The 26,073-nt window shown below is 34.8% G+C and overlaps 2 protein-coding genes, 1 long non-coding RNA gene and 2 pseudogenes across 5 annotated transcripts; 1 reads left to right on the forward strand and 4 right to left on the reverse strand.

The window, feature by feature from the left end:
* Positions 1–393: 393 nt before the first annotated feature.
* On the forward strand, positions 394–1,668 carry LOC137716335 (uncharacterized). Of its 2 annotated transcripts, XR_015961052.1 has the most exons (4): positions 394–578; positions 780–815; positions 1,164–1,315; positions 1,528–1,668. It is a non-coding gene; the product is annotated as an uncharacterized LOC137716335 (long non-coding RNA). The 2 variants fall into 2 exon arrangements; XR_011065660.2 differs by lacking the exon at positions 780–815 and having other exon boundaries at positions 404–578.
* Positions 1,669–2,659: 991 nt separating this feature from the next.
* Positions 2,660–4,980, reverse strand: LOC148698267 (heavy metal-associated isoprenylated plant protein 47-like; annotated as a pseudogene).
* Positions 4,981–7,559: 2,579 nt separating this feature from the next.
* Positions 7,560–9,637, reverse strand: LOC137716419 (heavy metal-associated isoprenylated plant protein 47). Of its 2 annotated transcripts, XM_068455870.2 has the most exons (3): positions 9,545–9,637; positions 9,216–9,294; positions 7,560–7,923 (listed from the first exon to the last, which is right to left on the reverse strand). In XM_068455870.2, the coding sequence occupies exons 1-3, from the start codon at positions 9,617–9,619 to the stop codon at positions 7,685–7,687; spliced, it is 393 nt and encodes a 130-aa protein (XP_068311971.2). In that variant the 5' UTR covers positions 9,620–9,637; the 3' UTR covers positions 7,560–7,684. The 2 variants fall into 2 exon arrangements, with proteins under 2 accessions (XP_068311971.2, XP_068311972.2); XM_068455871.2 differs by lacking the exon at positions 9,545–9,637 and having other exon boundaries at positions 9,216–9,300.
* A 3,273-nt stretch (positions 9,638–12,910) lies between these two features.
* Positions 12,911–13,836, reverse strand: LOC148698268 (heavy metal-associated isoprenylated plant protein 47-like). The gene is made up of 2 exons (XM_088691642.1): positions 13,672–13,836; positions 12,911–13,281 (listed from the first exon to the last, which is right to left on the reverse strand). Exons 1-2 carry the CDS (start codon positions 13,757–13,759, stop codon positions 13,007–13,009), a joined length of 363 nt encoding a protein of 120 aa, XP_088547768.1. The 5' UTR covers positions 13,760–13,836; the 3' UTR covers positions 12,911–13,006.
* Positions 13,837–16,669: 2,833 nt separating this feature from the next.
* LOC148698269 (heavy metal-associated isoprenylated plant protein 47-like) lies at positions 16,670–25,622 on the reverse strand (annotated as a pseudogene).
* Positions 25,623–26,073: the final 451 nt, after the last annotated feature.

Below are 26,073 nucleotides of genomic sequence, written 5' to 3' on the forward strand. Positions count from 1 at the left end.
TTCAGTCCCATGGTCAAAACTGCCACCATTCACATAGTTACGTTTAGTACAGAAAACGACACAAAACAAAGTGGGAAGGAACGTGCTTGTCCTAGGTTTGATGTGTGAAAGAAAGACATGGGGACATGTTGTCCCACAGAACGAATTTGATTAAATTTCCGTTTCACTTTTCTCATGAAACGACTCGTTCCACTCATGGAATACAAAATTAGAAAATTTTAGAACAAAAATGCCTTTTTATCTTTTTTAATATTTACACCATCCAAATCATAAAAGGGTATATTTATACATCTTATTTTACTTCTTACATATTTTTGTAATTTCGGCTGTATGAATTAAACAAGATCAATCGATAGAAATTATCAAGATTGTGTGAGAAGTAAAATAAAATGTGTTGATAGCTCGTTCCATCGTAAAACAAACCCTAAAATTCTATCATCTTCTTCCATCTTATCTGCCGCTGCTTTTTTCTCCCAGGTCTCTCGCAACCTTCCTCCTCATCCTCTCCCGTAGCCTCTCTTTTCTCTTCCCCACGGAGTGGAACTCAAAGCTCTGCATCTCCAGGTTCCAGGCTCCAGGTTCGATCTTGCTCTCTGTAGGTCTTTGATTTTGCATTTTTGTTTGGGTTTTACTTTTTCGTTTTCTTGATTTTTCTATGGAAAATTTCAATTTTCTGGGAAAATAGGATGATTCTGAGAAAATAAGTTAGTTTTCTTGGTTTCACTGGTTTAACTTGTGCTTGGGAATTGTATTTGATAAGTGGTCTGTTTGTCGATCAGTCTTCAGCCTTGTCTTCCTCCCAAAGGTCCAAAAAGGTAATTCCCTACACCACCTGCGCTGTAATGCCATTGGATTTGTGTTGTGTTAGCGTTATACAAGCTTTTTCTTAAACTGCCCTGTGGGAAAGAGCGCACAGAAGGTGTTCGACAAATTGCCGCAATGAGATAATTTTCAATTACAGCGTACATTTGTTATATAGATTTAAATTTTCAGGTTATACTTTATTGGGTCAAAGCCTTTCGTGCTTGTGACTAATGAGTATGCATAATGTTAGAAGCTTTGTGCAATATACAAGTGGTTGAAGCATGATGGTATTTGTTAGGGAAATGAAAAGCTTCCGGTGCTGTTCACTTTAGCTTACTTTTAATTTGTTTTTGAATTAGGCTGTTACAATTTTCAGTGGGTTAAGCCCAATAGCATTACTAGGTGTGAGAAAGAAGCTCTGAATTGTAGCAGAAAGTTGTGGAACAGACTGCCGGTATTTTCACTGTTGGCGGATCGTTGGGATTCTGGATCCTTTGCAGATTGCATTACGGTTTGTTCTATCAACATGCTTTCTCTATTCAACTCAATGTTACGTGCTTGATCATAATAATCCAATGCCAAGTTTAAGCCTTAGACAAACTTGCTTTTTCGGATGGTTTTGTTTTTCCATGTTGAATGCCTCGTTGTAGCTGTAAATACTATCCATTCTATTGTATTTATACAAAGTCAGGGCTTGTATGTTGTTGTTTCTGTGATTTGCAGGTCCGAGAATTACAGTTCCGAGGAGTCTTTGGTGGGCGGCTCGTGGAGCGGTATCTGTGAGCTCATCCACTGCTTTGCTGGTTCGATTGTTTAGTCCAGAGTGCGAGCCCCAAAACATAGCTACTTATGACAAGGGAAAGCTGCGCTAGATTCATGAAGGTTGTATTGTCGTTCTAAGTAAGTTATGTCGGGTTTGTTAATCGTTACAGAGGAGAGGAGTATTCCATGATGGATATTTCGATTGATGAAAGATATGCCTTGAAATGGACGTAACATTTCGAGTATCGAATTAACAGGACTAAGAATCCTGCTTTTGTTGCATAAAAGTTTATTGTCTGTCTTATACGATGCGTCTCAGGAGCAGTTTCTCTTAGCAGGAGCCCTTGAATCTCCTGAAATTCGGACCTTGTTCCATTTTGCTCTGAACTTTCAATTTGATTTTGAGCATCCTAAACTTTCAATTTATGCTAATATTCCCCCAATAGTAAATTCTTTCGCAATTTTTGTCATTTCATCTTGTACATTATGCCTGACCAACTTATTCACATCAATTTGTATAAAAGTTTATCAAATATTCAGACACTGTTTTTTGTTAAAAGCACTTTTACTGAAAAAAGTTTTCCAACTAAATTTTTTTATTTTATAGCTGTTTATTCTCACAGAATAACAAAAACAGTTTTGTTAAAAAGCTCTACAACCACAATAACTGAGACAAAAAAAAAATAATAATAATAATAATTCCAGGGTTTGGAACAAGTCTGCGCATTTGGTCAAGAACTAAAGTGTCCTGTTATTTCTTATGGTATTGCTGAAGAACATATCGTACGACATAGGAGCCATCTTTGCGAGTCAATCCAGGCAAAGACTTAGATTTGTGGTGGGCTTTTTTGGTGGGCTTTTTGTGGTTGCAAGATCGCTTACAAAAACATTACTACAACCCCAAAATTACCTGATGAAGTTTTATGTAACCGATCATAGAAACATTACCACCACAAGCTAAAATCTCAAAACCCCAAAATCATTTGGTCAACAAAGGAATAGAGAGAAGCACAATTGTCTCGAAAAAAAAGAAAAAAAACCTACATCGAAAGTATTTCAGGTACACATAACGATGATATATTCCTGTCACGAATGAGTGAGAGTGAGATCAAGGTGAAACATCACCGTTGTAGATCTGTGCCATAAACTCTTGAAATTTTTAACTTGTCATATTTTTATATCAAATGTGGTGTAAACTTAAACATTATTATTTCTCTTAAATATATATTGACAGGTAAGGTGCGTGAATGTTGGTTAGGAACGATGATTAATCATCAAACTCAATGTCAACAACAATTACATAATAGAACAATTGGCTTCTTGTGGATATTGATCATGAACTACGTGATAGTGTAGAGGATATTGTGGATATCGGATATAGCTTGATGTCCAAGTTATTGGATAAGTAGTTGGCTTTTTCTCGTCAGTTTTTCCTTTAACTTCTTCAACACTTAGTATGGTGGCATGGCCAAGCTTCTTCCTCAATGACATGGTCAATCTCATGGAATCAACTCCATCTCCAACACCTCCAGCTGCCCTGTCTCTGCTTCTATCGACACTTTGCTCACACCTGCTTACATGAACGATCATATGCTAATTTTCATTTGTTAAGATAAAAATATTTATATTGTTACCAAAGAATATATAACAAATAAAAATAAAAATAAAAAAAAGAGTGCCCAAGTCATCTTCGTTGATAGAAGGCTAACCATAGCCTGAATTATAATTTAGCCCTCTAAAATACATATTTTAATGTATAACTGAGGCCACATGGGTTCTAAAAAGATTTAGCCTTGGCTAAAAGGCTTGCTATATTTGGCAAGCTAGGTATTGTTCTGCTTTGAAAAAAAAAATGATTTTACTGTGCTGTGAGAATAAGTAGCTATGAAATAAAGCAGCAGAGTATTTGGTAAACTTTTTTTGTAAAAGTGCTTTTGGAAAAAAAAAAAAAGCAGTATTATAGTATTTGCTAAATCTTTATGTAAAATAGCTGTAACTGTGTGAAATGACCAAAAATGGTATAAAATGAGTATAATGTTAAATGTAAAATAATAAACCAGCTTTATCTTTCTTTTATCCATCTTCATTTATTAATAATCTATGTCTTTTATTTATTAATAATCTCTCTAGAATTCTCTTATCTTTCTTTTATCCATCTTCATTTGTTAATAATCTATGTAGAAGTCTCCCGACTCTCCCCCACTCCCTAATTTTCTGTCTTTATTTTTTTTTTCTGCTCATTCTTCATCTTTTTTATTTTAATTTCCTCCTTCATCTAGCTGACATGGCAACTACCATCAGAGCAAGGCTGCTTCGCTTCGCCCCTCCAATCCTCTGCGGGCTTTCGTTAATCTCATCCTTTTGGTTATCAAACGAATCGATCTCGTCCTTCATATATCAACAACCGATGTAGCATATCGACGACGTCCTCAGCAAAATGATCTTGTAGTTCTGTAGTGGCAATGAAAGGGTTTTAGAGGGATTGACCGATGACAACGACAAGCTTCTCACTGTCTCCAGTCCAACCTCTCTTCCTTCTGCAAGCAGCGACTTAAGGTTATCTCTTCCACCTCCTCCTCGTTTTTTATTTTTTTTATTTGAAACAAATTCAAAGTTGTAAACTTTGAAGAAGGAGAAATTGAATTGTTGTTGTTCTTTTTGTTTGCAGATTCTTGAAATAGCAGAGGAAAAATGATAGTTTTATGATTTTTTTTTTTTTTTTTTGCGATTATCGGTTTTGGTTTTGGTAGTCTGGTGGGTTTCTGTGTTTCCATTTCTTGTGTAGAGGAACAAGATTGAGTCGATTAAAGTTATGGGTTCATGCGTCAGATGATGGAGACAAATCCATCGGGTCTCGTAGGAGAGAGAGAAATCAATTTGAAGCAAAGAAGGGGTTGGGTTCGAGGGACGATGGAGATCGATGAAGCCGTTTCTGGTTTGGTGATTAGAGAAGATGGCAGATGGAGCCGTTTCTGGTTCGAGGGTGTTATTGGACTTTAGAAAGTTTCATTAAAGATGCACTGTAGCTCTGCGTGCTTTGAAAAAAAGCCAGTTTTCCAAAGCAGCATTTAGCTGCTTTAGTTTTGCTGATGATTTCAGCTGTCAATCACAGCAACTTCCAAAATAATCCCCTTTTGTTTTAGTTTACCAAACACCTTCAACATAAAAACTTTAAAAATAAGCAGCTTTTTTTTAAGCACCTTAATGCCAAACCATACCTAATTATAACTTGCTTGCTGGAGAAGGCTTTTAGATATTTCTGGACTAAAAGATCCATTCAGATCATGGACGAGGATGGCCTTAAGTTTAAAGACTGCTGCATATATTTTGCATACCTTTAGCGACTGCAGCAATCTTCAAGGCCTTGGTTCTGAGTTTTTCACAGCTCAAATGCACATTCATAACCATCTTTTGCTGCACCTTTGTATAAAAATCTAGCTTTTTTCTGTACGGAAACTCTATATTTTATGAATCTATGAATTTCTGTTGTGTATTTTTGTTTCTTGGACTTGAGCACTTTAGAGGTTAATAAAAAGTACCGAAAGCTATGCTATATTTATAGCACTATTCTAAAAATCTCTACCTAACATTGCCTAGGCCTCGCCTAAGAGTTAGGCAGCTAGCCATGATACCGGTTAGTCTCTAGGCGTTTAAAAACTAAGAAAGTGCGCCTAAATCCACTTAGGCTTCCGCTTATCCCGCTTAGGCGCTTGCCTAGCTCGCCTAAACCTGCTTATGTCACGACTCTCATTTAGATAGAAAATCGGTGACTTTAATTTTGTATTTTATTTTGTCAATTAAATGTAAGAGACTTGTTAAATACTTAGATGAACACTTACTATATGTTTGTTACTCATTTTGCAATATGTTTTAATACTTTATAATTTGTATGTCATTTTATTTTGCAATTGATAAATCACAATACAATTATGCATTTTGTAAGTCTAAACATGCATATATATATATATATAATATAATAAATTTACATAAAATCCGTTTAGTTTAGTTCGTCTAGGCCTTCACCTAGACCCCACTAACCGCTTGATAATACTAGGGGTGGGCAAACGGGCCCTGGGCCTGCGGGTAGGGGTGAGTACTAGCTGTTCGGGGTGGGTCCATATTATGTTATATACAAAACGGGGCGGGGCAAGGCGGGTCCAAGTAAACGGCGGGGCGGGGCGGTTCCAATTTTCTAAAGACATGGGCCCCCAGCCCGGACCATATCCAATGAACTGAATCTCCTCTCAGTTCACTTTCTCGAAGACTCCCAATCTCAGACTGAATCTCCTCTCTCCATCATCCTTCTTGTGTCTAGATCTTCTCCCTCTCGATCTTTCTCTTCCAGAGTCCAGAATAACTTTCATCCCTGTCGATTCTTGGTCTCTTTCTATTGAACTCAAAGGGAAAAATGACAAACTCAATATCTCTCTCTGTTGAACTCGAAGGGGCGAACGACGAAAGACGGGGGGCTCAAGCAGATTGGAGAAGACGAAGATGAACAACTAGGTCGATTCTGTGGCACTCAAATAGATCGGAGAAGATGAAGGTGAACAGATCGGAGTTGACCACCCAATCTGGTTCGACTCGCCCGATTCTAGGGTGCTATTAACTTGATCGATTTCGTCGAGTTTCCTCTCTCCGTCGTTGACGACTTACCTGAATCCGTTGAGTCCACCTCCGAGCTACCAATCAACAAAGCCCCCTACCTCAAAATAGCCTACGACTTGCTTAAGCATGTAGTCACACATTTCGTCCAACACTCGGGCATCAACTGGGTTGTACACGACTTGTTCTCAACCGTAGATTCCCTTCTGTGCTGAGGAAGACGACCTCAATGAGGTCATCCCTCACCTTTTGTGTTGGCTGAAAAAAAAAAAAAAATAATTGACTGCAGTTGTTGAACTGAGGATGGACGCTTGCAGGATTTTCTTGCAGCTGCTAAGGAAAGAGTTTGATTTGATCTCCAACGACGCCCTCTTCCCGTCTGATTCGATTTCGAACTCGAATTTGACTGGGAATCTGGGTTCTAGAACATTGGAAATTAGAAGAAAAAAAAAAAAAAAAAAAAAAAAACAGGGTACCCGTTGGACCCATAGGAACCGAGCCATTTTATACGGGTCGGATTAGGTCCGGTTCTTAGTTTTAAAATAGTAAAATCTGCCCTGGCCTGACTTGTTGTATTTTCAAGCAGGTCTGGTCCAGAATGCCTTGTAATTGGGTGTTCAAAGTCAAGCACCACGCAGATGGTTCCATTGAACGTTTATAAAGGCTGTTTCGTAGCTAAATGATATGGTCAGCAACGTGGTTTTGATTACGACAATACCTTCAGTCCCATGGTCATAACTGCCACCATTCATATAGTTCTTAGCTTTGATGTTACTCATGGATGGTCCATCTGTCAGTATGGGAATGTGAAGGTAAAAGAGTTTCATATCGATAAACGAAGAAACGTTGCAAAGACTTATAAAAAGTTGGACTACTCCCTATATTGCCAATTGATTTTATGGTGGACCCTCTTCTTTATTCATGGCATCATAGCAGGTTGGTTCATGTGTGAAGTCCAAAGGCCACACATGCTTCATGGCCACCCAATTCATGTTGTACACGTGTTTCACTTAAAAATTCGCCGCACGTGAATAGATACGTGGGAGTTTGACACTTAATTTACTTATAATTTTTAGTTTTAGTTTTCATTTGTTAGCTAAATATAGAGGACAAATACATTATCATCTATGTGACTGTTGCTGATGTGTGTGTAGTCCTAGGACCCATCTATGTGGAGCTTATCCTGAAAACATATGGTGGAGTCTAATTGGTATTGGTGCGATTGATCAACTTTGCATGTAATATTAATTTGAGCCACCCGTTTAGTCTAGAACAAATTTTTATTTGTTCGGGCTTTATCTGTTTGGTATTAGTTCCATATGATATGAGATGATAATTAAGTGATAAATCTTATCGATCAAAATATTGGATTTTTCAGACATTTTAAGTGTAGAATAAATGCTTTTAATCACTTGAACTATAAGTTCCTTATTAAATAATAAAAGTTCTTATACTTGGGGTATCTATTTTCTATATCACTGAGAAGAAAAGAACTCAAGTAAAAGCGCTTAATTTAGTATCCGTAGAACCCATCATAGTACGCATGATACTGTGGATAGTGAAGATAGCTTGATATCCATGGAATTGGAACCGCTGGCTTTTCCTCCTTTTCTTTTTTCACTTCTTCAACAACTACTATGGTGGCGAAGCCAAGCTTGTTCTTCAACAACTTGGCCAAGCAAACGGCATCAACTCCATTTCCGATCACCTCCACCTGCCCTTTGTCTACTTCTATGGACACTTTGCTCACACCTGCTTAGGTGGTAATTAACCCATAATTAGTTAATTATTAACTGAAAATATGACTTTAATCCCTAAAACTTAATTTTCTTCATATAAAACCCGATATAAGTTTTTTACTCGAATAAAACTCATTGACTAGATTCCACATCAGCAAATTCATTAATTATATTTGACTTTACACATTTAAAAAATTTCAATGCCCACTATTTGAATGTTTGATTTACACAATTAATTCCATACAAATTGTAAGGGATAATTAATGATTTTACAAAAATAAAAATAATAAATTCATTGCCTAATATATAATACCAATAAAACATGCCTAATAAATGTAGTAATACATGCTCAGTTAAGTTAATAAAATTATATTTTAAATATAAATGTAGGTAAATTATTTCACACACATATATATAACAACAAAAAAACATGCATGATATACATACAAATTCATGCAAAATAATTTACCTACATAATAAAGCATACCCAATATATGCAAAATAATGTACCTACATAAAAAAAATTATTATTTTATTCAATACTAGTTTACCTATTATTTGTGCATATAATAATAAAATGTGCCTACATACAAAATAAAATACCTACATAATGGAGAAATGTTATTTGATTCAAAATTAATTTACTTACAAAATAAAGCATTTTTATTTTATTCAAAATTCATTTACCTATTATTTGTACATATATCTTATAATAATAAAATGTGCCAAATATATGTAATAATACATGGAAAATAAATTACCTACAAAATAAAAGAATGTTATTTGATTCAATATTAATTTACCTACATAATATATGTTATTTGCTCATCATAAATTTAAATATAGGTAGATTAATTAGTTTAATATGTTTGATCATATATGTAGCACTGTGCATGTGTATATATATATAGGTAAACTATATATGTGTGTGTACACACACACACACACACATTGAGCTTATGGTAGTAATATATACATTTGAACATATATATGTGTGTGTTAGGGGTAATAATATTTGGAATAATTATATTTTCATTGTAATTAAGGTGAGTAATAACATTTAATGATTTTATTTTAAATATTGTGGTACAAGTTGTAAACATTTTGTAATAATATGTCAATTACTTCTATACTTGACAGTCATTTTTAAATTTGGGTTTTATTTAGATGTTTATAATTAGGTGAGTTTTTGTCTAGGAAATAAGAGTTGCAAGTGTCTATATCTAAATAACCCTTAATTAATTAATCATCAGTCATTAAGGCAGTCACAAATAAATCTGTAGTTATCTGAAATTTGATGCAAACCTTTGGTCTTTGCAGTAATCTTCAAGGCCTTGGTTCTGCACTTCTCAGAGTTTAGTTGCACTTTCATGACAATCTTTTGCTGCATATATGAAGATCACACATAGTTAAAGCCTTTGGTTTGATCTTCCTAAAAATGAAAAAGTAACTTTGATAAAACCAACAGAATACGTTTTTTTTTTTTGGGTATATAAGTGATCCTTGGGAGGAGGGACCTTCAAATACAAACCTTGTGTATGAGATAAACACTGTTAACTACTTGAACTACAATTACGGTGCAATGAATATTGAAACACATTATGTTTTAAGAACAAATTAATGAAAAGGCTTGCCTTCATGCTGGAGAGGGAAGATTGCGCTTTGGGAACGCAAAAGCACTCTATAAATCTATCTATGAATGATTGCATCTTTTTCTCTACTCTAACACGTAGAAAGTACTTGGAATGCTATGCTTTATTTATAGGAGCCTAGTCTTTGTAAAATATATTACCTTGGGTTGACCTGTCCCCACAGATACAGCGGAGTTAAACTAGACTTCAAGAAAATAGATGGAAACCAACATTTCCACAAACTGAGACAAAACTGTGCTTAGGTTCAAATTTGGCTCCAAAATACTTTGATTTTTCAGACGGAACACAAATAAAAGGGGGAGAGAGACGTTCCAACATTTCCACAAACTGAGCCAAAACCGTGCTTAGAATTTTCAGATGGAATACAAATTAAGGGAGAGAGAGAGGAGAGGGAGATAGAGGTATTTTACATATATATATATATTTGGATAATGCTTGCATTTCTTTTTTTGGGATACGTACGTTCATTCCTTCATTTGCGAATGATGTATTTTTACAGTATAAATTCATAATCGGGACCGTTCAATATCTTAATCTTCTTTTAAAGATCATTTCTAAAAAAAATCATTTGAATTGGAGATCATTTAGTCATCCAATTGTATCAAATAAATCAACGAGTCATCATGAATATGCTACTTGGTACTTATGCTGTTGATTTATTTGATACATTTACATGACTAAACAATTTTCAATCCAAAGGTTTTTTTATTTTTATATTATTTTATTTTTTATATTTATAGGGTTGATCTTCCAATGAAGATTATAAGAGATTAATCAGCTTTGATTATTATTCGCAAGTAAGGGAAAGCAAGTATTATTATGGTAGCAAAAATCCGTCATCTTCAGTCTTGACGAATTTGTACGTACAAAACAATTAACATCTTTGATCAAAGACATCACGAGGTTGGGGGGGGGGGGGGAGTTTGGCTAATGGATCTCCGATGCCTAAATCAGTATCTTTAAAAAGGGTGAGTATTTACGACTTCTATGCGTAGCAAAAACTTACCAAAATTTGGTAGAGATGGAAAGCATGTTTGCCTATGTGTTAGTTTTATGTGTTTAAATAGTTTTATTAATTTATAAAAGTACAAGAAAGATAATGGTTTGATAAATAATAGGGGTGCAACTTGAGTTGGGTTAACACGAATCACTCATGCCTAATTTGATTTCAAACCCAATCGGGCAGGTTGGAATGAAGTAGAAACCCGTCCGAACCCCACCCGACCATTTATTGGGTTGGGTTCAGTTGATGTCTTGTCCACCCATTTCAACCCAACCTTGATTTCTAACCCGAACTCTATCATACACATATTACCCAATCCGCTTTGTAGTATATAAGTTAGGTACATGTTTTGTTTGGGATGACCATGGATAAGATTTTTTGTTGTTTTTTATTTGAACAATGAGTCCTGATGTTGCTTTTATATTCTTTTAGTTGAAATTTTGGTATTCTTTTGTAATTTTATTTTGAACTTCGCATAGTTGAAATATTGGATTTGGTCTCGACAATATTTGGTTTACTTTTGTGTGGATGATGTGTAAAATTGAATTTTAACTAGTATTGACGTTGTAGGGTTTAAAAATTTAAAATCTTGCAAAACAAGGTGTTATAAGATTGAACTTGATAAAGTTGGACAAATCCCAACACAACCCAAGTAAACCCGAACCCATTTGAACCTGAACCCAACCCAAACGTGAATTGTGAACGTTGGATTAGGGTTGGGTTGACCATCCAATACGCCCAAGTTGCACCTGTACTAAACATAATGATACTCTTACTTGATTGATTAAACATCTTTGATTTCATCTAAAATTTATTTTTGACGGTCTCCTTGAGTACATGAACCATGTTTGATAAATTGGACATTTAGCAGGGCCCACTTCGTAATCTACTTTAACGATCCAAATCGTTTATATTTTAGTATATGTGAACTTTATAGATCATTGGTGCACAAAATTAGACAAATCCAAAATCATTAAGATATTAATTTAGAATGAAGAAATTGGACAAATACAGCTTTAAAAAGAAATATTAGAAGTATAAAATCAATGATTGAGCTATTGACAAGTGTCATTAGATTACATAAGCAGTTATAATAGTTGTAATGGTAGCTTATCTTGTAAGGTGTCATAGTTAGGACAATATATACTAAGCTTGTAAGAAGATATGAGTTAGTTAATGAAACAACACAATTGAGCTCCTTCTTCCTCTCTAAGTAATGGCACGATCTCTCTCTGTCTGTTCTTCATTCTCTCTCTCTAAGGTTCTGCGTTCTACATTTGATTGATCTTGGTTTACAAGAAACAATAAATTTAATTTAACAGTCATATGATTTCGAATTTGGATAATTTTCTGTAGACATGATCTGTGAGGTAAGACGTAAAAGATAAATGATTAGATAATTGAAATACATTACATAGTGAACTTCACAAAAATTTGTGTCCAATATATGTCAAAAACATGTGCCGGATCCTAATAACCCTATATATAAGTAACTAAATAATAAAGTTTCTTCACAACCAGTCAACTGTACATAGTCTAATTACTAATTATTTATACTATGATAGTATCCAAAATGAGTGAGAGAACAAGAGCAAAATCAATCAATTGCAACTTTCATCATCACTCCCCGTTTAGTCAAGGACAAAGATATCCTGTAGTTACTTATGGTATTGCTGATGTCGCACGGCATTGGAGTCATCTATGCTTGTGAGTCAATCCAGGCAAAGACTTATACTTGTGGTGGGCGTTTTGTGTTTACAAGATCGCTTACCAAAAAAAAAAAAAAAAAAAAAAAGCATTACCACAAGCTAAAAGTTTCTCCCAAAATTATTACCTGATGAAGATTTAATGTAATCGATCACCAAAACATAATCACCAGTCGCACAAGCTAAAAACTCAAAACCCCATAACATCATTTGGTCATTAGCCCTATTTTGAATGCATGCCTCTATGAATTGCAGTGAAAAAAAAAAAAAACACTACGTGAGACATGTTTCAGGTACACGTAAGTATTTTTCTATAAGCTGAAGTATAACTTTCAGGTAACGATGATGTACTCCCCCCACGCATGAGTGGGAGTGAGAGTGGAATCGAGGTGAAACATCACTGCTATAGATGTGCCCTTAACTCTTGAAAATTTTCACTTGTCAATTTTTATTTTATCAAAGGCGATGTAAACTTAAACCTGATTCTTTCTCTTAAATGTATATTGACAAGTAAGGTGCGTGGATTCTTAGTTGCCCAGTTTATAGTAGAAGACAGAGGTACAATTCCATGGTCAAAAAGATCCAACAAAATCTAAATTGTGAGTACAAGTATAGAGATTATAATTTCAAAATGGTGGTGTAACTCAGCATTCAGCACAAATGAGCATTGACGATCTTGATTGTGAATGTTGGTTGGTAACGATGATTAATCATTAAACTCAGAGTCAACAACAATTACATAATAGAACAATTTGTTTCTTGTGGATATTGATCATGAACTACGTGATAGTGTGGAGGATGTTGTGGATATTGGATATAGCCTGATGCCCAAGTTATTGGATAAGTAGTTGGCTTTTTCTCGTCGGTTTTTCCTTTAACTTCTCCAACACTTAGTATGGTGGCATGGCCAAGCTTCTTCCTCAACGACATGGTCAATCTCATGGAATCAACTCCATCTCCAATCACCTCCAGCTGCTCTTTCTCCACATCTATCGACACTTTGCTCACGCCTGCTTACATGTTCGATCATATGCTAATATTCATTAGTTAAGATAAAAATGATTATATTGTTTCCAAAGAAAATATAAAAAAATAAGAGTGCCTAAATCATCTCCCGATCATAGACGGATAAGCATACCCCGAATTGCATTTTGGCCCTCTAATATACATATTTTAATGTATAGCTGGGGCCACATGGGTTCCAAAAAGATTAGCTTGGCTAAAAGGCTTGCTATATTTGCCAAGCCTGTAGCCCCTTAGCCTGCTGATAACTAGATGCAACCTACTTATAACCTGCTTGCTGGAGATGGCTTTTAGATATTTTATGGACTAAAAGATCCCTTTAGATCGTGGATGAGGATGGCCTTAAGTTTAAAGATTGGTGCATATATTTTGCATACCTTTAGCGACTGCAGCAATCTTCAACGCCTTGGTTCTGAGTTTTTCAGAGCTCAAGTGCACCTTCATAACTATCTTTTGCTGCACCATAGTACAAAAGGCTAGATTGTTTTTTGTACGGAAACTCTATATTCTACGAATCGATGATTTTTGTTGGGTATTTTTGTTTGTTGTACTTGAGCACTTAGAGGTCAATAAAAAGTAGTAAAAAGCTATGCTGTATTTATAGGAGCTTCGTCGTCTTATAATACCATTACCTGCTGTTGACTAATCTCAACAGCAGACGAGATATTCCAGAAGCTTAAAATCCAAGGTTTCCACAAGCTTAGTCAAATTAAGGCCACCGTAGATTACTCAAATTATTTATTAAGACCCAGTAGATTCTACTTTGATTTGATTAAAATAATTAATTGGAAATTAATCTTTCATTTCGTAAGTACTTCCCATGAAATACACATAGCAGCTAGCTAGCTAGCTGTAAAAGCTTCTTGTGATTCCAGAATGAATAAAGTGAACTTCATGACACGAATCATATATATGTGCAAGCCTTTAAATTACGCCATTTTTTTTTTTTTTGGATTGATTATTACACAAAATATTACAAACGATATTTTATATTATTCTACACCAAAAAAAATTAGAGGGTTTGAATTCAAAATACAAGGAGTTACAATCCATCACTTAATTAAGATTTATAACAGGTTTTGCATTCACTAACAAAATATTAATCTTAAATAGGTCTCACTTAATTTATTGTGACAAATATTATACATCTCATGATCAGAGATATTCGAGATTTAGTGCTTATATGAGTTGTTCAGTACTTTGGAGTCAAATGCAAAGTCATGTTTAGCTTTGGGCTCAATAGTTACACACAATTCTATATAACATTAAAAAGCAGGGTGCTCATGACGTGCACATATTAACCTTAGAGTTAAAAGTAGGATCCCCACCTTAGAAGATACAAAAATTGGTTTTATGAATAAAAACAGGGTGCTCATGACGTGCACATATTAACTTTAGGGTGCTCATGAGTATGCATAATGTTAGAAGCTTTGTGCAATATACAAGTGGTTGAAGCATGATGGTATTTGTTAGGCAAATTTAAAGAAAAATTTCCGGTACTGTTCAGTTTAGCTTATTTTTAATTTGTTTTTTAATTAGGCTGTTACAATTTTCAGTTGGTTAAGGCCAATAGCATTACTAGGTGTGAGAAGGAAGCTCTGAATTGTAGCAGAAAGTTGTAGAACAGACTGCCGGTATTTTCACTGTTGGCGGATCGTTGGGATTCTGGATCCTTTGCAGATTGCATTACGGTTTGTTCTATCAACATGCTTTCTCTATTCAACTCAATGATTTGTGCGTGATCATAATAATCGAATGCCAAGTTTAAGCCTAGGACAAACTTGCTTTTCGGATGGTTTTGTTTTTCCATGTTGAATACCTCGTTGTAGCTGTAAATACTATCCATTCTATTGTATTTACACAAAGTCAGGGCTTGTACGTTGTTGTTTCTGTGATTTACTGGTCCGAGAATTACAGTTCCGAGGAGTCGTCGGTGGGCGGCTTGTGGAGCGGTATCTGTGAGCTCATCCACTGCTTTGCTGGTTCTGTTGTTTAGTCCAGAGTGCGAGCCCCAAAACATAGCTACTTATGACAAGGGAAAGCTGCGCTAGATTCATGAAGGTTGTATCGTCGTTCTAAGTAAGTTATGTCGGGTTTGTTAATCGTTACAGAGGAGAGGAGTATTCCATGATGGATATCTCGATTCATGTAAGATATGCCTTGAAATGGACGTAACATTTCGAGTATCGAATTAACAGGACTAAGAATCCTGCTTTTGTTGCATAAAAGTTTATTGTCTGTCTTATACGATGCGTCTAAGGATCAATTTCTCTTAGCAGGAGCCCTTGAATCTCCTGAATTTCGGACCTTGTTCCATTTTGCTCTGAACTTTCAATTTGATTTTGAGCATCCTAAACTTTCAATTTATGCTAATATTCCCCCAATAGTAAATTCTTTCGCAATTTTTATCATTTCATCATGTACATTATGCCTGGCCAACTTATTCACATCAATTTATATAAAAGTTTATCAAATATTCAGACACTGTCTTTTTGTTAGAAACACTTTTACTGAAAAAAGTTTACCAACTTTATTTTACAGCTGTTTATTCTCACAGAATAACAAAAACAGCTTTGTTAAAAAGCACAGCAGAAGCAGTTTCTACATTGCACTACAACCACAATAACTGAAACAAAAAAAAAAACAAAAAAAAAAACAAAAAAAAAAATTCCAGGGTTTGGAACAAGTCTGCGCATTTGGTCAAGAACAAAAGTCTCCTGTAATTTCTTATGGTATTGCTGATGAACATATCGTACGGTATAGGCGACATCTATGCGAGTCAATCCAGGCAAAGACTTAGATTTGTGGTGGGCTTTTTTTGGTGAGCTTTATGTGCTTGCAAGATCGCTTAGAAAAACATTACCACAAGCAGAAACTTTCCCCCAAAATTACCTGATGAAGTTTTTATGTAACCGATCACAGAAACATTACCACCACAAGCTAAAATCTCAAAACCCCAAAATCATTTGGTCAACAGAGGAATAGAGAGAAGCACAATTGTCACGTACATTGTTTTGAATTCATGCATTTTATCCTGATTGATCATTAGCCCTATTTTGAATGCATGCCTCTATCAATTGCAAGTCGAAAAAAAATAAAAATAAAAAACTACATTGAAAGTATTTCAGGTACACATAAATTTCACATAACGATGATATACTCCCACCACAAATGAGTGAGAGTGGGATTGAGGTGAAACATCACCGTTGTAGATCTGTGCCATAAACTCTTGAAAATTTTCACTTGTCATTCTTTTATATCAAATGTGGTGTAAACTTAAACATTATTCTTTCTCTTAAATATATATTGACGGGTAAGGTGCATGAATGTTGGTTAGTAACAATGATTAATCATCAAACTCAATGTCAACAACAATTACATAATAGAACAATTGGCTTCTTGCGGATATTGATCATGAACTACGTGATGGTGTAGAGGATATTGTGGATATTGGATATAGCTTGATGTCCAAGTTATTGGATAAGTAGTTGGCTTTTTCTCGTCAGTTTTTCCTTTAACTTCTTCAACACATAGTATGGTGGCATGGCCAAGCTTCTTTCTCAATGACATGGTCAATCTCATGGAATCAACTCCATCTCCAACACCTCCAGATACCCTATCTCCGCTTCTATCGACACTTTGCTCACATCTGCTTACATGATCGATCATATGCTAATTTTCATTAGTTAAGATAAAAATATTTATATTGTTACCAAAGAATATCTAAAAATTAAAATTAAAAAAATAAGAGTGCCCAAGTCATCTCCCTTGATGGAAGGCTAACCATAGCCCGAATTACAATTTAGCCCTCTAAAATACATATTTTAATGTATAGCTGAGGCCACTTGGGTTCTAAAAAGAATTAGAATTGGCTAAAAGGCTTGCTATATTTGGCAAGCCTGGTATTGCTGTGCTTTGAAAAAAAATTGATTCTGCTGTGCTGTGAGAATAAGCAGCTGTAAAATAATGCAGCACAGTATTTAATAAACTTTTTTTGTAAAAGTGCTTTTGAAAAAAAAAACACAATATGATAGTGTTTGGTAAACTTTTATGTAAAACAGCTATGACTGTGTGAAATGACCAAAAAGGGTATAAAATGAGTATAATGTTAAATGTAAAATAATAAATCAGTCCTATCTTTCTTTTATCCATCTTCATTTATTAATAATCTATGTTTATTTATTTATTTATAATCTCTCTAGATGTCACGCCCCGATCCCAACATACGTCCAGGATCGACACGTGACGTCACCAAATACCCGTATTTCTAACATACCCCGCCTCCTGAATATATACAAAGTATCATTCAAGATCCAGATGCATAATAATTTTTCGTATCTTTTATGGCTGCATCTAACCTCTTCGTTAGACTGTCTACGTACCCTCATTAGGGATCAAACCATTCGTAGTTCAACTTCTCTATAACTTGACATATAACACGATTCCTTCAAGCCAAAAAGGCATAACATTACTCAATCAAACATTTGGACTTGACAAGCATGAATTATTCAATTCAAGCTACATAATAACCCACATGATAATCAAGGTTTCTATTTCATCCATCATATACATCATTATGTTTCAACATAATTGTGCAAGTGATGATCACCCAACGCTGATATACCAGGCATGATCATCCCTGAATACGTAGGGACTCCCATCGCGGATATACCAAGTAGGACCATCCATGTACCTCTGCTACATGGTGTAATAACTTCAACACATAACTTAACCACATCTCAACGTCTATGAGTTTCAACGTAGTCATCTACACCATTAACTTCTCAAGGCCATCACTAATAAGTCACACAAGCATATAGGTGCTACAACATACTTCAAATAGGATTCTAGGATAACCTTATCATAAAAATAATCATACACATCAATCATAGTACTAAAAGATAATTAAACTCAAATATATCCCAACCATCATCAGTACACAAACCAATTCATGTTTAATAACACAATCTATGGCTAATATATAAAATCACATTTCAATACAAATCCCATTTATAAGAACAAGACATATTCACATACGATATTAATAAAAGAAAATAAGTTAATATCCATATCTCATATACTCAAATCACTCTCTAACCAATGTAAGCCCACTAGACTTCAATTAGTCCCCCGTAGTACTAATTTTAGTATTTAGAACGTTTCGAGACATGTTGACCAAAAGTCAATTCTCGGTCAACAGTAGGATCCACAACACTACAAAATTTGATACAGAAGATCCGCACATCATAATCTAAATCCGTAACTTCCTAAGGTCCACATTATTCTCGAAGAACAACATACTAAAATCTCATCGTGATCCGACAGTCGGATCTCCGCCAATTACTAAAGTTAGGTGGTGATCAACAATTTATTTTACAAATTAGAAATCCAATTTGGGAAGATCCGTACTTCGGATTCCTGATCTGTAAGTTCCTAACATCCTAAAATATTACTTATTATAATGTCTTAAAGTTTGGTGACGATCCAACGGTCGGATCATTGGTTCATATTTTGACTTATTCATGTATCGAAATGAAGCTAAGTCCAAAAAATCAATTTACGTCGTATGGATATCAAACATGAACTCATGGCATCTAAAAGTGCTTAAAAAGACATTATCGGCCCACAGGCCACGCGCCGCTGCATGCGCCGCCGCGGGTGGTTGTCGGGCGCCCCTAGGCCTGGCAAACGGGTTGTGTCTGTCGTGTTCGTGTCGTTTTCGTGTAACACCTGTTATCTTAATGGATCGTGTCGTGTCACACCCGTTATCTTAACGGGTCCTTAACAGGTCGGGTCACTTTATCCAAAGGGTAAAGTGACCCGACCCATTATGACCCGTTAAGAAAAAAAAAATATTTTTTTAAAATTTGCACATACCACACATTGCCACGTAAATATTACTTCAAAACATAAAACATTTGTCGTTTTAGTACTATATCTACACTCGAAAATAAGAGCCTAATAAAAAAATAATACATACACTACTAATCTATTACACGTATTAAATGTGCGAGGATAAAGAGTTTTTGTTCTCAAAAGTTTACACCTCCATTTACAAAATCTTCAATTTACATCGATCATCATGAAATTGTATTGGAACTTTGGCTTGATCTATTGCCTTCAAGAGTTATGTTGAAGATGTTTTCAGTAAGGTTTTCCACGTCAGAACTCTCTTCCGCATAAACTAAGTATGGAAAAACCAAACATTAAAAATCATTCAAATTATGAGAAGTTTACCAAAATAATAATACTATACCATATAAAAATATATTACCTCCTTTTCCAAATAGCCAATCTCGTGTGCACAACAAAGCTTGAACTGTTTCTGGTAACAATGAACTATGATACTGATCTAGTACTCTACCCCCAATACTAAATGCAGATTCTGATGCAACAGTTGAAATGGGAATTGTTAACACATCTCGTGCTAACTGAGAAAGTATCGGATAATGAAAACGCTCCATTTGCCACCAAGAAAGAAAATTGTTAAATTAATGTATATAATTATTAATATTATAGTTGATTCATACTTTTATTAAGTATATAACATTAGATTTTGTGATATCCACATCCACTAGTATTCTTTGTATTCATATAGGGTCAAGGAGTGTAGCTGTAAAAAATCATCAAAATCGGAGTTAAAATAACCGTTAAATCGTGATTTTTCGTTTATAACCGTTGAAAAATTTGTCCCGTTACTTGATCCCTGAATGTTTGTTTTTTGCAATTTTTTGCTGATGTGATCTCGAAGCATATACAAATAAGCTGACGGTTTGTATCGTTGAAATTAGTTTTGGAGAATTTGTATCCCATCAAAACAATAGATTGACTAACACTTAGAGTTTATTTATACTTTCATTAAGTATAACATAAGATTTTTGTGGTATCCACTTGTGTAAATATTTTAAATTGAAGATGAAATTCATTCATTGTATTCATATAGGGTCAATGTGTGTAGCTGTAAAAAATCATCAAAATCGGAGTTAAAATAACCGTTAAATTGTGATTTTTCGTTTATAACCGTCGAAAAGCTTTGTCCTGTTACTTGATCTCTGAATGTTTTTTTTTTTGTGATTTTTTGTTGCTGTGATCTCCAAGAATATACAAACAAATTTGACGTTTTGGATCATTGAAATTAGTTTTGGAGAATTCGTATCCCATCAAAACGATAGATTGACTAACACTTAAGAGTTTATTTATACTTTCATTAAGTATAACATAAGATTTTGTGGTATACACTTGTGTAAATATTTTAAATTGAAGATCGAATTCATTCATTGTATTCATATAGGGTCAAGAAGTGTAGTTGTAAAAAATCATCAAAATCGGAGTTAAAATAACTGTTAAATCGTGATTTTTCGTTTATAACCGTTGAAGAGCTTTGTTCCGTTACTTGATCTCTGAATGTTTGTTTTTTGTGATTTTTTGTTGATATGATCTCCAAGCATATACAAACAAGTTTGACGGTTTGGATCGTTGAAATTAGTTTTGGAGAATTCGTATCCCATCAAAACGATAGATTGACTAACACTTAGAGTTTATTTATACTTTCATTAAGTATGACATAAATTTTTGTGGTATACACTTGTGTAAATATTTTAAATTGAAGATCGAATTCATTCATTGTATTCATATAGGGTCAAGGAGTGTAGCTGTAAAAAATCATCAAAATTGGAGTTAAAATAACCGTTAAATCGTGATTTTTCGTTTATAACCGTCGAAAAGCTTTGTCCCGTTACTTGATCTCTGAATGTTTGGTTTTTGTGATTTTTTGCTGATGTGATCTCAAAGCATATACAAATAAGTATGACGGTTGGTATCGTTGAAATTAGTTTAAGAGAATTCGTATCCCATAAAAACAATAGATTAACTAACACTTCTTAGAGTTTATTTATACTTTCATCAAGTATAACATAAGATTTTGTGGTATCCATTTGTGTAAATATTTTAAATTGAAGATCGAATTCATTCATTGTATTCATATAGGGTCAAGGAGTGTAGCTATAAAAAATAATCAAAATCAAAGTTAAAATAACCGTTAAATCGTGATTTTTCTTTTATAACCGTCGAAAAGTTTTGTCCCATTACTTGATCTCTGAATGTTTGTTTTTTGCGATTTTTTGTTGATGTGATCTCAAAGCATATACAAACAAGTTTGACGGTTAGGATGGTTGAAATTAGTTTCGGAGAATTCGTATCCCATCAATCAAGTTCCAATGGTGTGTGTGTGTATATATATATATATTTATTAAGTAGATTTAAATCTATTTATTTTGTACGTATAATTGACTGGTACACAGAATAGTACATCACGTGTGTCATTATAAAAATAGTGAGATATGTCATATGTGTGATAAAAAGTTAATAACTTAAAAAAAAAAAAAAAATTTCTCACCACTTCTATTAATTTTCATTTTTCCCGTCTTTTTTGTTTCCTTTTCAACTTTTTCTTATCATTTTCACTTTTCCCTCCAGCATCTTTCCCTAATTCTCTCACTTCAAAAATGGCGGCAGGAATGGAATGAAATCAAATCAAATTAATCAATGGATGCAATGCATATGCATCAATGCATCATGCATATTAATTAATAATTATTATAGTTTTTATAAAATTTAATTCAAAATTTAATATATATATATATATATATATATATAATTATTATAGACTTTATAGTTAATTTAATATATATATATATATATATTTATTTATTTATTATAATTTTTAGGGGTATAAAATTGTTAAATTAATGTATATAATTATTACAGTATTTTTTTAGGGTTATAAAATTATAAAAATAATATTCTGCTTATCGTGTATCGTGTTACCCACGTGTATACCCGAATCAACCCGTTATCTTAACAGGTGCTTATCGGGTTACCCGATAACGACCCGATTCGTTATCGTGTCGACCTGAACACATGTTAATTTCGTGTCGTGTCGTGTCGGGTTATTAGGTCGTGTCAGAAATTGCCAGGCCTAGGCGCCCCGACTTGCCAGAAAATTCAACTATTTAAAAAAATTCTTAAAAATTACAGAATTGAAGATCTCAAATAGTAGAGTAAACTTTATACCTGTGGCCAAATCCAATTTGGCCTAGAAAGACTCCAATTTTGCTAAAACCGTACGAAAACCCTAGAATGGGTGTGTTCGATTCGACCTCCAAATTTGCTCCGACGCCTCCATCACTGCTTGGGCTTTGTTCCTTGTCTCAAGAGGATGCTATGGGTGATGGTGATTTAAGGAATTTGATTCAAATTTACTCGCCCGAAGACGAAGAACTCTCGCGGCGCCTATTAGGATTTTTGTACCAAAATACCAACAAATTTCTTCAAATTTTTGGTGAAGCAAGAAGAGAGAGGGCCAAGGTGATGATTGGGAATGGTTTATAGGTCCAATTCATCGGAAAATTGGACAAAAAAGGGCGAGGAACCGCTGAAATTTCACACCGGTTTGAAACCGGGTCGCACACGTGGGTAACGGGTCTGCTTGGTTGGGTGCTTCGCACCTCCTCCTTTCCCCTCCTTTCCTGCTCTCCCGTTGGTCATCTCTCACCACCTTCTTCCTGATTGGGCAAAAGCCCTTTCCTTCCTCTCCCCCATTTGGGCAGCAGCCCTCCCTTTTGATCTCTTCTATTTATTTATTTTTTCTTCTTCATTCCTCCTTGCTCAATTCCCTTTAACTCATATAAATATGATTGGCCTCTTTTCCACAAGATGGGAGTTTAAAATAAATTTAAAAACTATCGTTTAGCATCACAACTTCAAATGCTCATAACTATACCTTTAAAACCTGGACTAGCAAACTGTTTTCGCCTATGCGTTCGTGATCTCGAAATCTATTCAACAATATAAATTGTGACCTCGAATGGTCTACGGATTTTAAATAATTAATTTCCCGAAAATAATATAAATCTCTATAATACCAATACGTAGATTATAATAATGAAATCCAGGAACAGGATTTCACACTAGAAGTCTCCTATCTTTCTTTTATCCATCTTCATTTGTTAATAATCTATGTAGAAGTGTCCCGACTCTCCCCTACTCCCCAATTTTTTGTCTTTATTTTTTTTTTCTCTACTCATTCTTCATCTTTTCTATTTTAATTTCCTCCTTCTTCTTCATGTAGTTGACATGGCATCTACCATCGGAGCAAGACCACTTCGCTTTGCCCCTCCAATCCTCTATGGGCTTTCGTCAATCTCATCCTTTTGGCTATCAGACGAATCGATCTCGTCCTTCATACATCAATAACCGCTGTAGCAAATCGACGACATCCTCAACAAAACGATCTTGTAGTTCTGTAGGGGCAATGAAAGGGTTTCAGAGGGATTGATCGATGACAATGACAAGTTTCTCACTATCTCTAGTCCAGCCTCTCTTCCTTCCGCAAACAGCGACTCAAGGTTATCTCTCCCACCTCCTCCTTGTTTTTTTTTTTGAAACAAGTTCAAAGTTGTAAACTTTGAAGAAGAAGAAATTGAATTGTTGTTGTTCTTTTTGTCTGTAGATTCTTGAAGTAGAAGAGGAAAAATAAGAGTTTTATGATTTTTTTTTTTTTTTTTTTTTTTTTTTTTGCGATTATCGGTTTTGGCTGTGGTAGTCTAGTGGGTTTCTGTGTTTCCATTTCTTGTGCAGGGGAACAAGATTGAGTCAATTGAAGTTGTGGGTTCATGCGTCTGATGATGAAGACAGATCCATCGGGTCTCGTAGGAGAGAGAGAAATCAATTTGAAGCAAAGAAGGGGTTGGGTTCGAGGGACGATGGAGATCGGTGAAGCCATTTCTGGTTTGGTGATTAGAGAAGATGGCAGATGGAGCCATTTCTGGTTCGAGAGACCATGGAGATCGGCGAAGGATGGAGATTGTCAAAGCCGTTTCTGGTTCGAGGGTGTTATTGGACTTTAGAAAGTTTCATTAAAGATGCATTGTAGCTCCGCATGCTTTAAAAAAAAGCCAGTTTTCCAAAGCAGCATTTAGCTGCTTCAGCTTTTCTGATGATTTTAGCTGTCAATCACAGCAGCTTCCAAAATAATCCCTTTTCTTTTAGTTTACCAAATTCCTTCAACATAAAAACTTTAAAAATAAGCATTTTTTTTTTTATATATATAAGTACCTCAATGCCAAACCATACCTAATTCTAACCTGCTTGCTGGAGATGGCTTTTAGATATTTCTGGACTAAAAGATCCATTCAGATCATGGACGAGGAAGGCCTTAAGTTTAAAGACTGGTGCATATATTTTGCATACCTTTAGCGACGGCTACAATCTTCAAGGCCTTGGTTCTGAGTTTTTCAGAGCTCAAATGCACTTTCATGACTATCTTTTGCTGCACCTTTGTATAAAAATCAAGCTTTTTTTCTGTACGGAAACTCTATATTCTATGAATCGATGAATTTCTGTTGGGTATTTTGTTTCTTGGACTTGAGCACTTTAGAGGTTAATAAAAAGTACCAAAAGCTATGCTATATTTATAGCACTATTCTAAAAATTTCTGCCTAACAATGTTTAGGTCTCACCTAAGAGCTAGGCGGCTAGTCATGATCCCGGTTAATCTTTAGGCGTTTAAAAATTAAGAAAGTGCGCCTAAATCCACTTAGGCTTCCGCCTATCCCGCTTAGGCGCTCGCCTAACTCGCTTAAACCTGCCTATGTCACGACTCTCATTTAGATAGAAAATCGATAATTTTATTTTTGTATTTTATTTTGTCAATAAAATGTAAGAAACTTGTTAAATACTTGGATGAACACTTATTATATGTTTGTTACCCATTTTGCAATATATTCTAATACTTTATAATTTATATGTCATTTTATTTTGCAATTGATAAATCACAATACAATTATGTTTTTTTTAAATCTAAATATGCACTTTTATATATATATATATATATATATATATATATAAAATATAATAAATTTACATAAAATCCGTTTAGTTCATCTTAGTCTCCACCTAGACCCCGCTAACCGCTTAATAATACCATTACCTGCTGTTGACTAGACTCAATAGGAGACAAGCTATTTCCACAGCTTAAAAACCTAGGTTTCCATACACTTAGTCAACGCCACCGGAGATTACTCAAATTAATTCTTTAGTAAAATACAGTTGACGTTTTCTTTGATGCCTCCATCTCCTCATCAGAATGCCTTGTAATTGGGTGTTCAAAGTCAAGCACCACGCAGATGGTTCCATTGAACGTTTATAGAGCCTGTCTCGTAGCTAAAGGATATATGGTCAGCAACGTGGTTTTGATTACGACAATACCTTCAGTCCCATGGTCAAAACGGCCACCATTCATATAGTTCTTAGCGTTGATGTTACTCATGGATGGTCCATCCGTTAGTGTGAGAATGTGAAGGTAAAAGAGTTTTATATCGAAAAACGAAGAAACCTTGCAGAGGCTTATAAAAGGTTGGGCTACTCTCTATATTGTCAATTAGTTTTATGATGGACCCTCTTCTTTATTCATGGCATCATAGTAGGTTGGCCCATGTGTGAAGTCTAAAGGCCACACGTGCTCCATGGCCACCCAATTCATGTTGTCCACTTATTTGACTTAAAATTCGCCGCACGTGAATGGATATATGGGAGTAAAATTTAGAGGCTCATTTGATACTTAATTTACTTATAATTTTTAGTTTTAGTTTTCATTTTTTAGCTAAAGATAGAGGACAAATACATTATCATCTATGTGACTGTTGCTGTGTGTAGTCCTAGGATCCATCTATGTGAGCCTATCTTGAAAACATATGGTGGAGTCTTATTGGTATTGGTAC

Source organism: Pyrus communis, chromosome 3 (assembly GCF_041283825.1).
Source record: "Pyrus communis isolate YQ-2024b chromosome 3, ASM4128382v1, whole genome shotgun sequence".
Lineage (NCBI taxonomy): Eukaryota > Viridiplantae > Streptophyta > Magnoliopsida > Rosales > Rosaceae > Pyrus > Pyrus communis.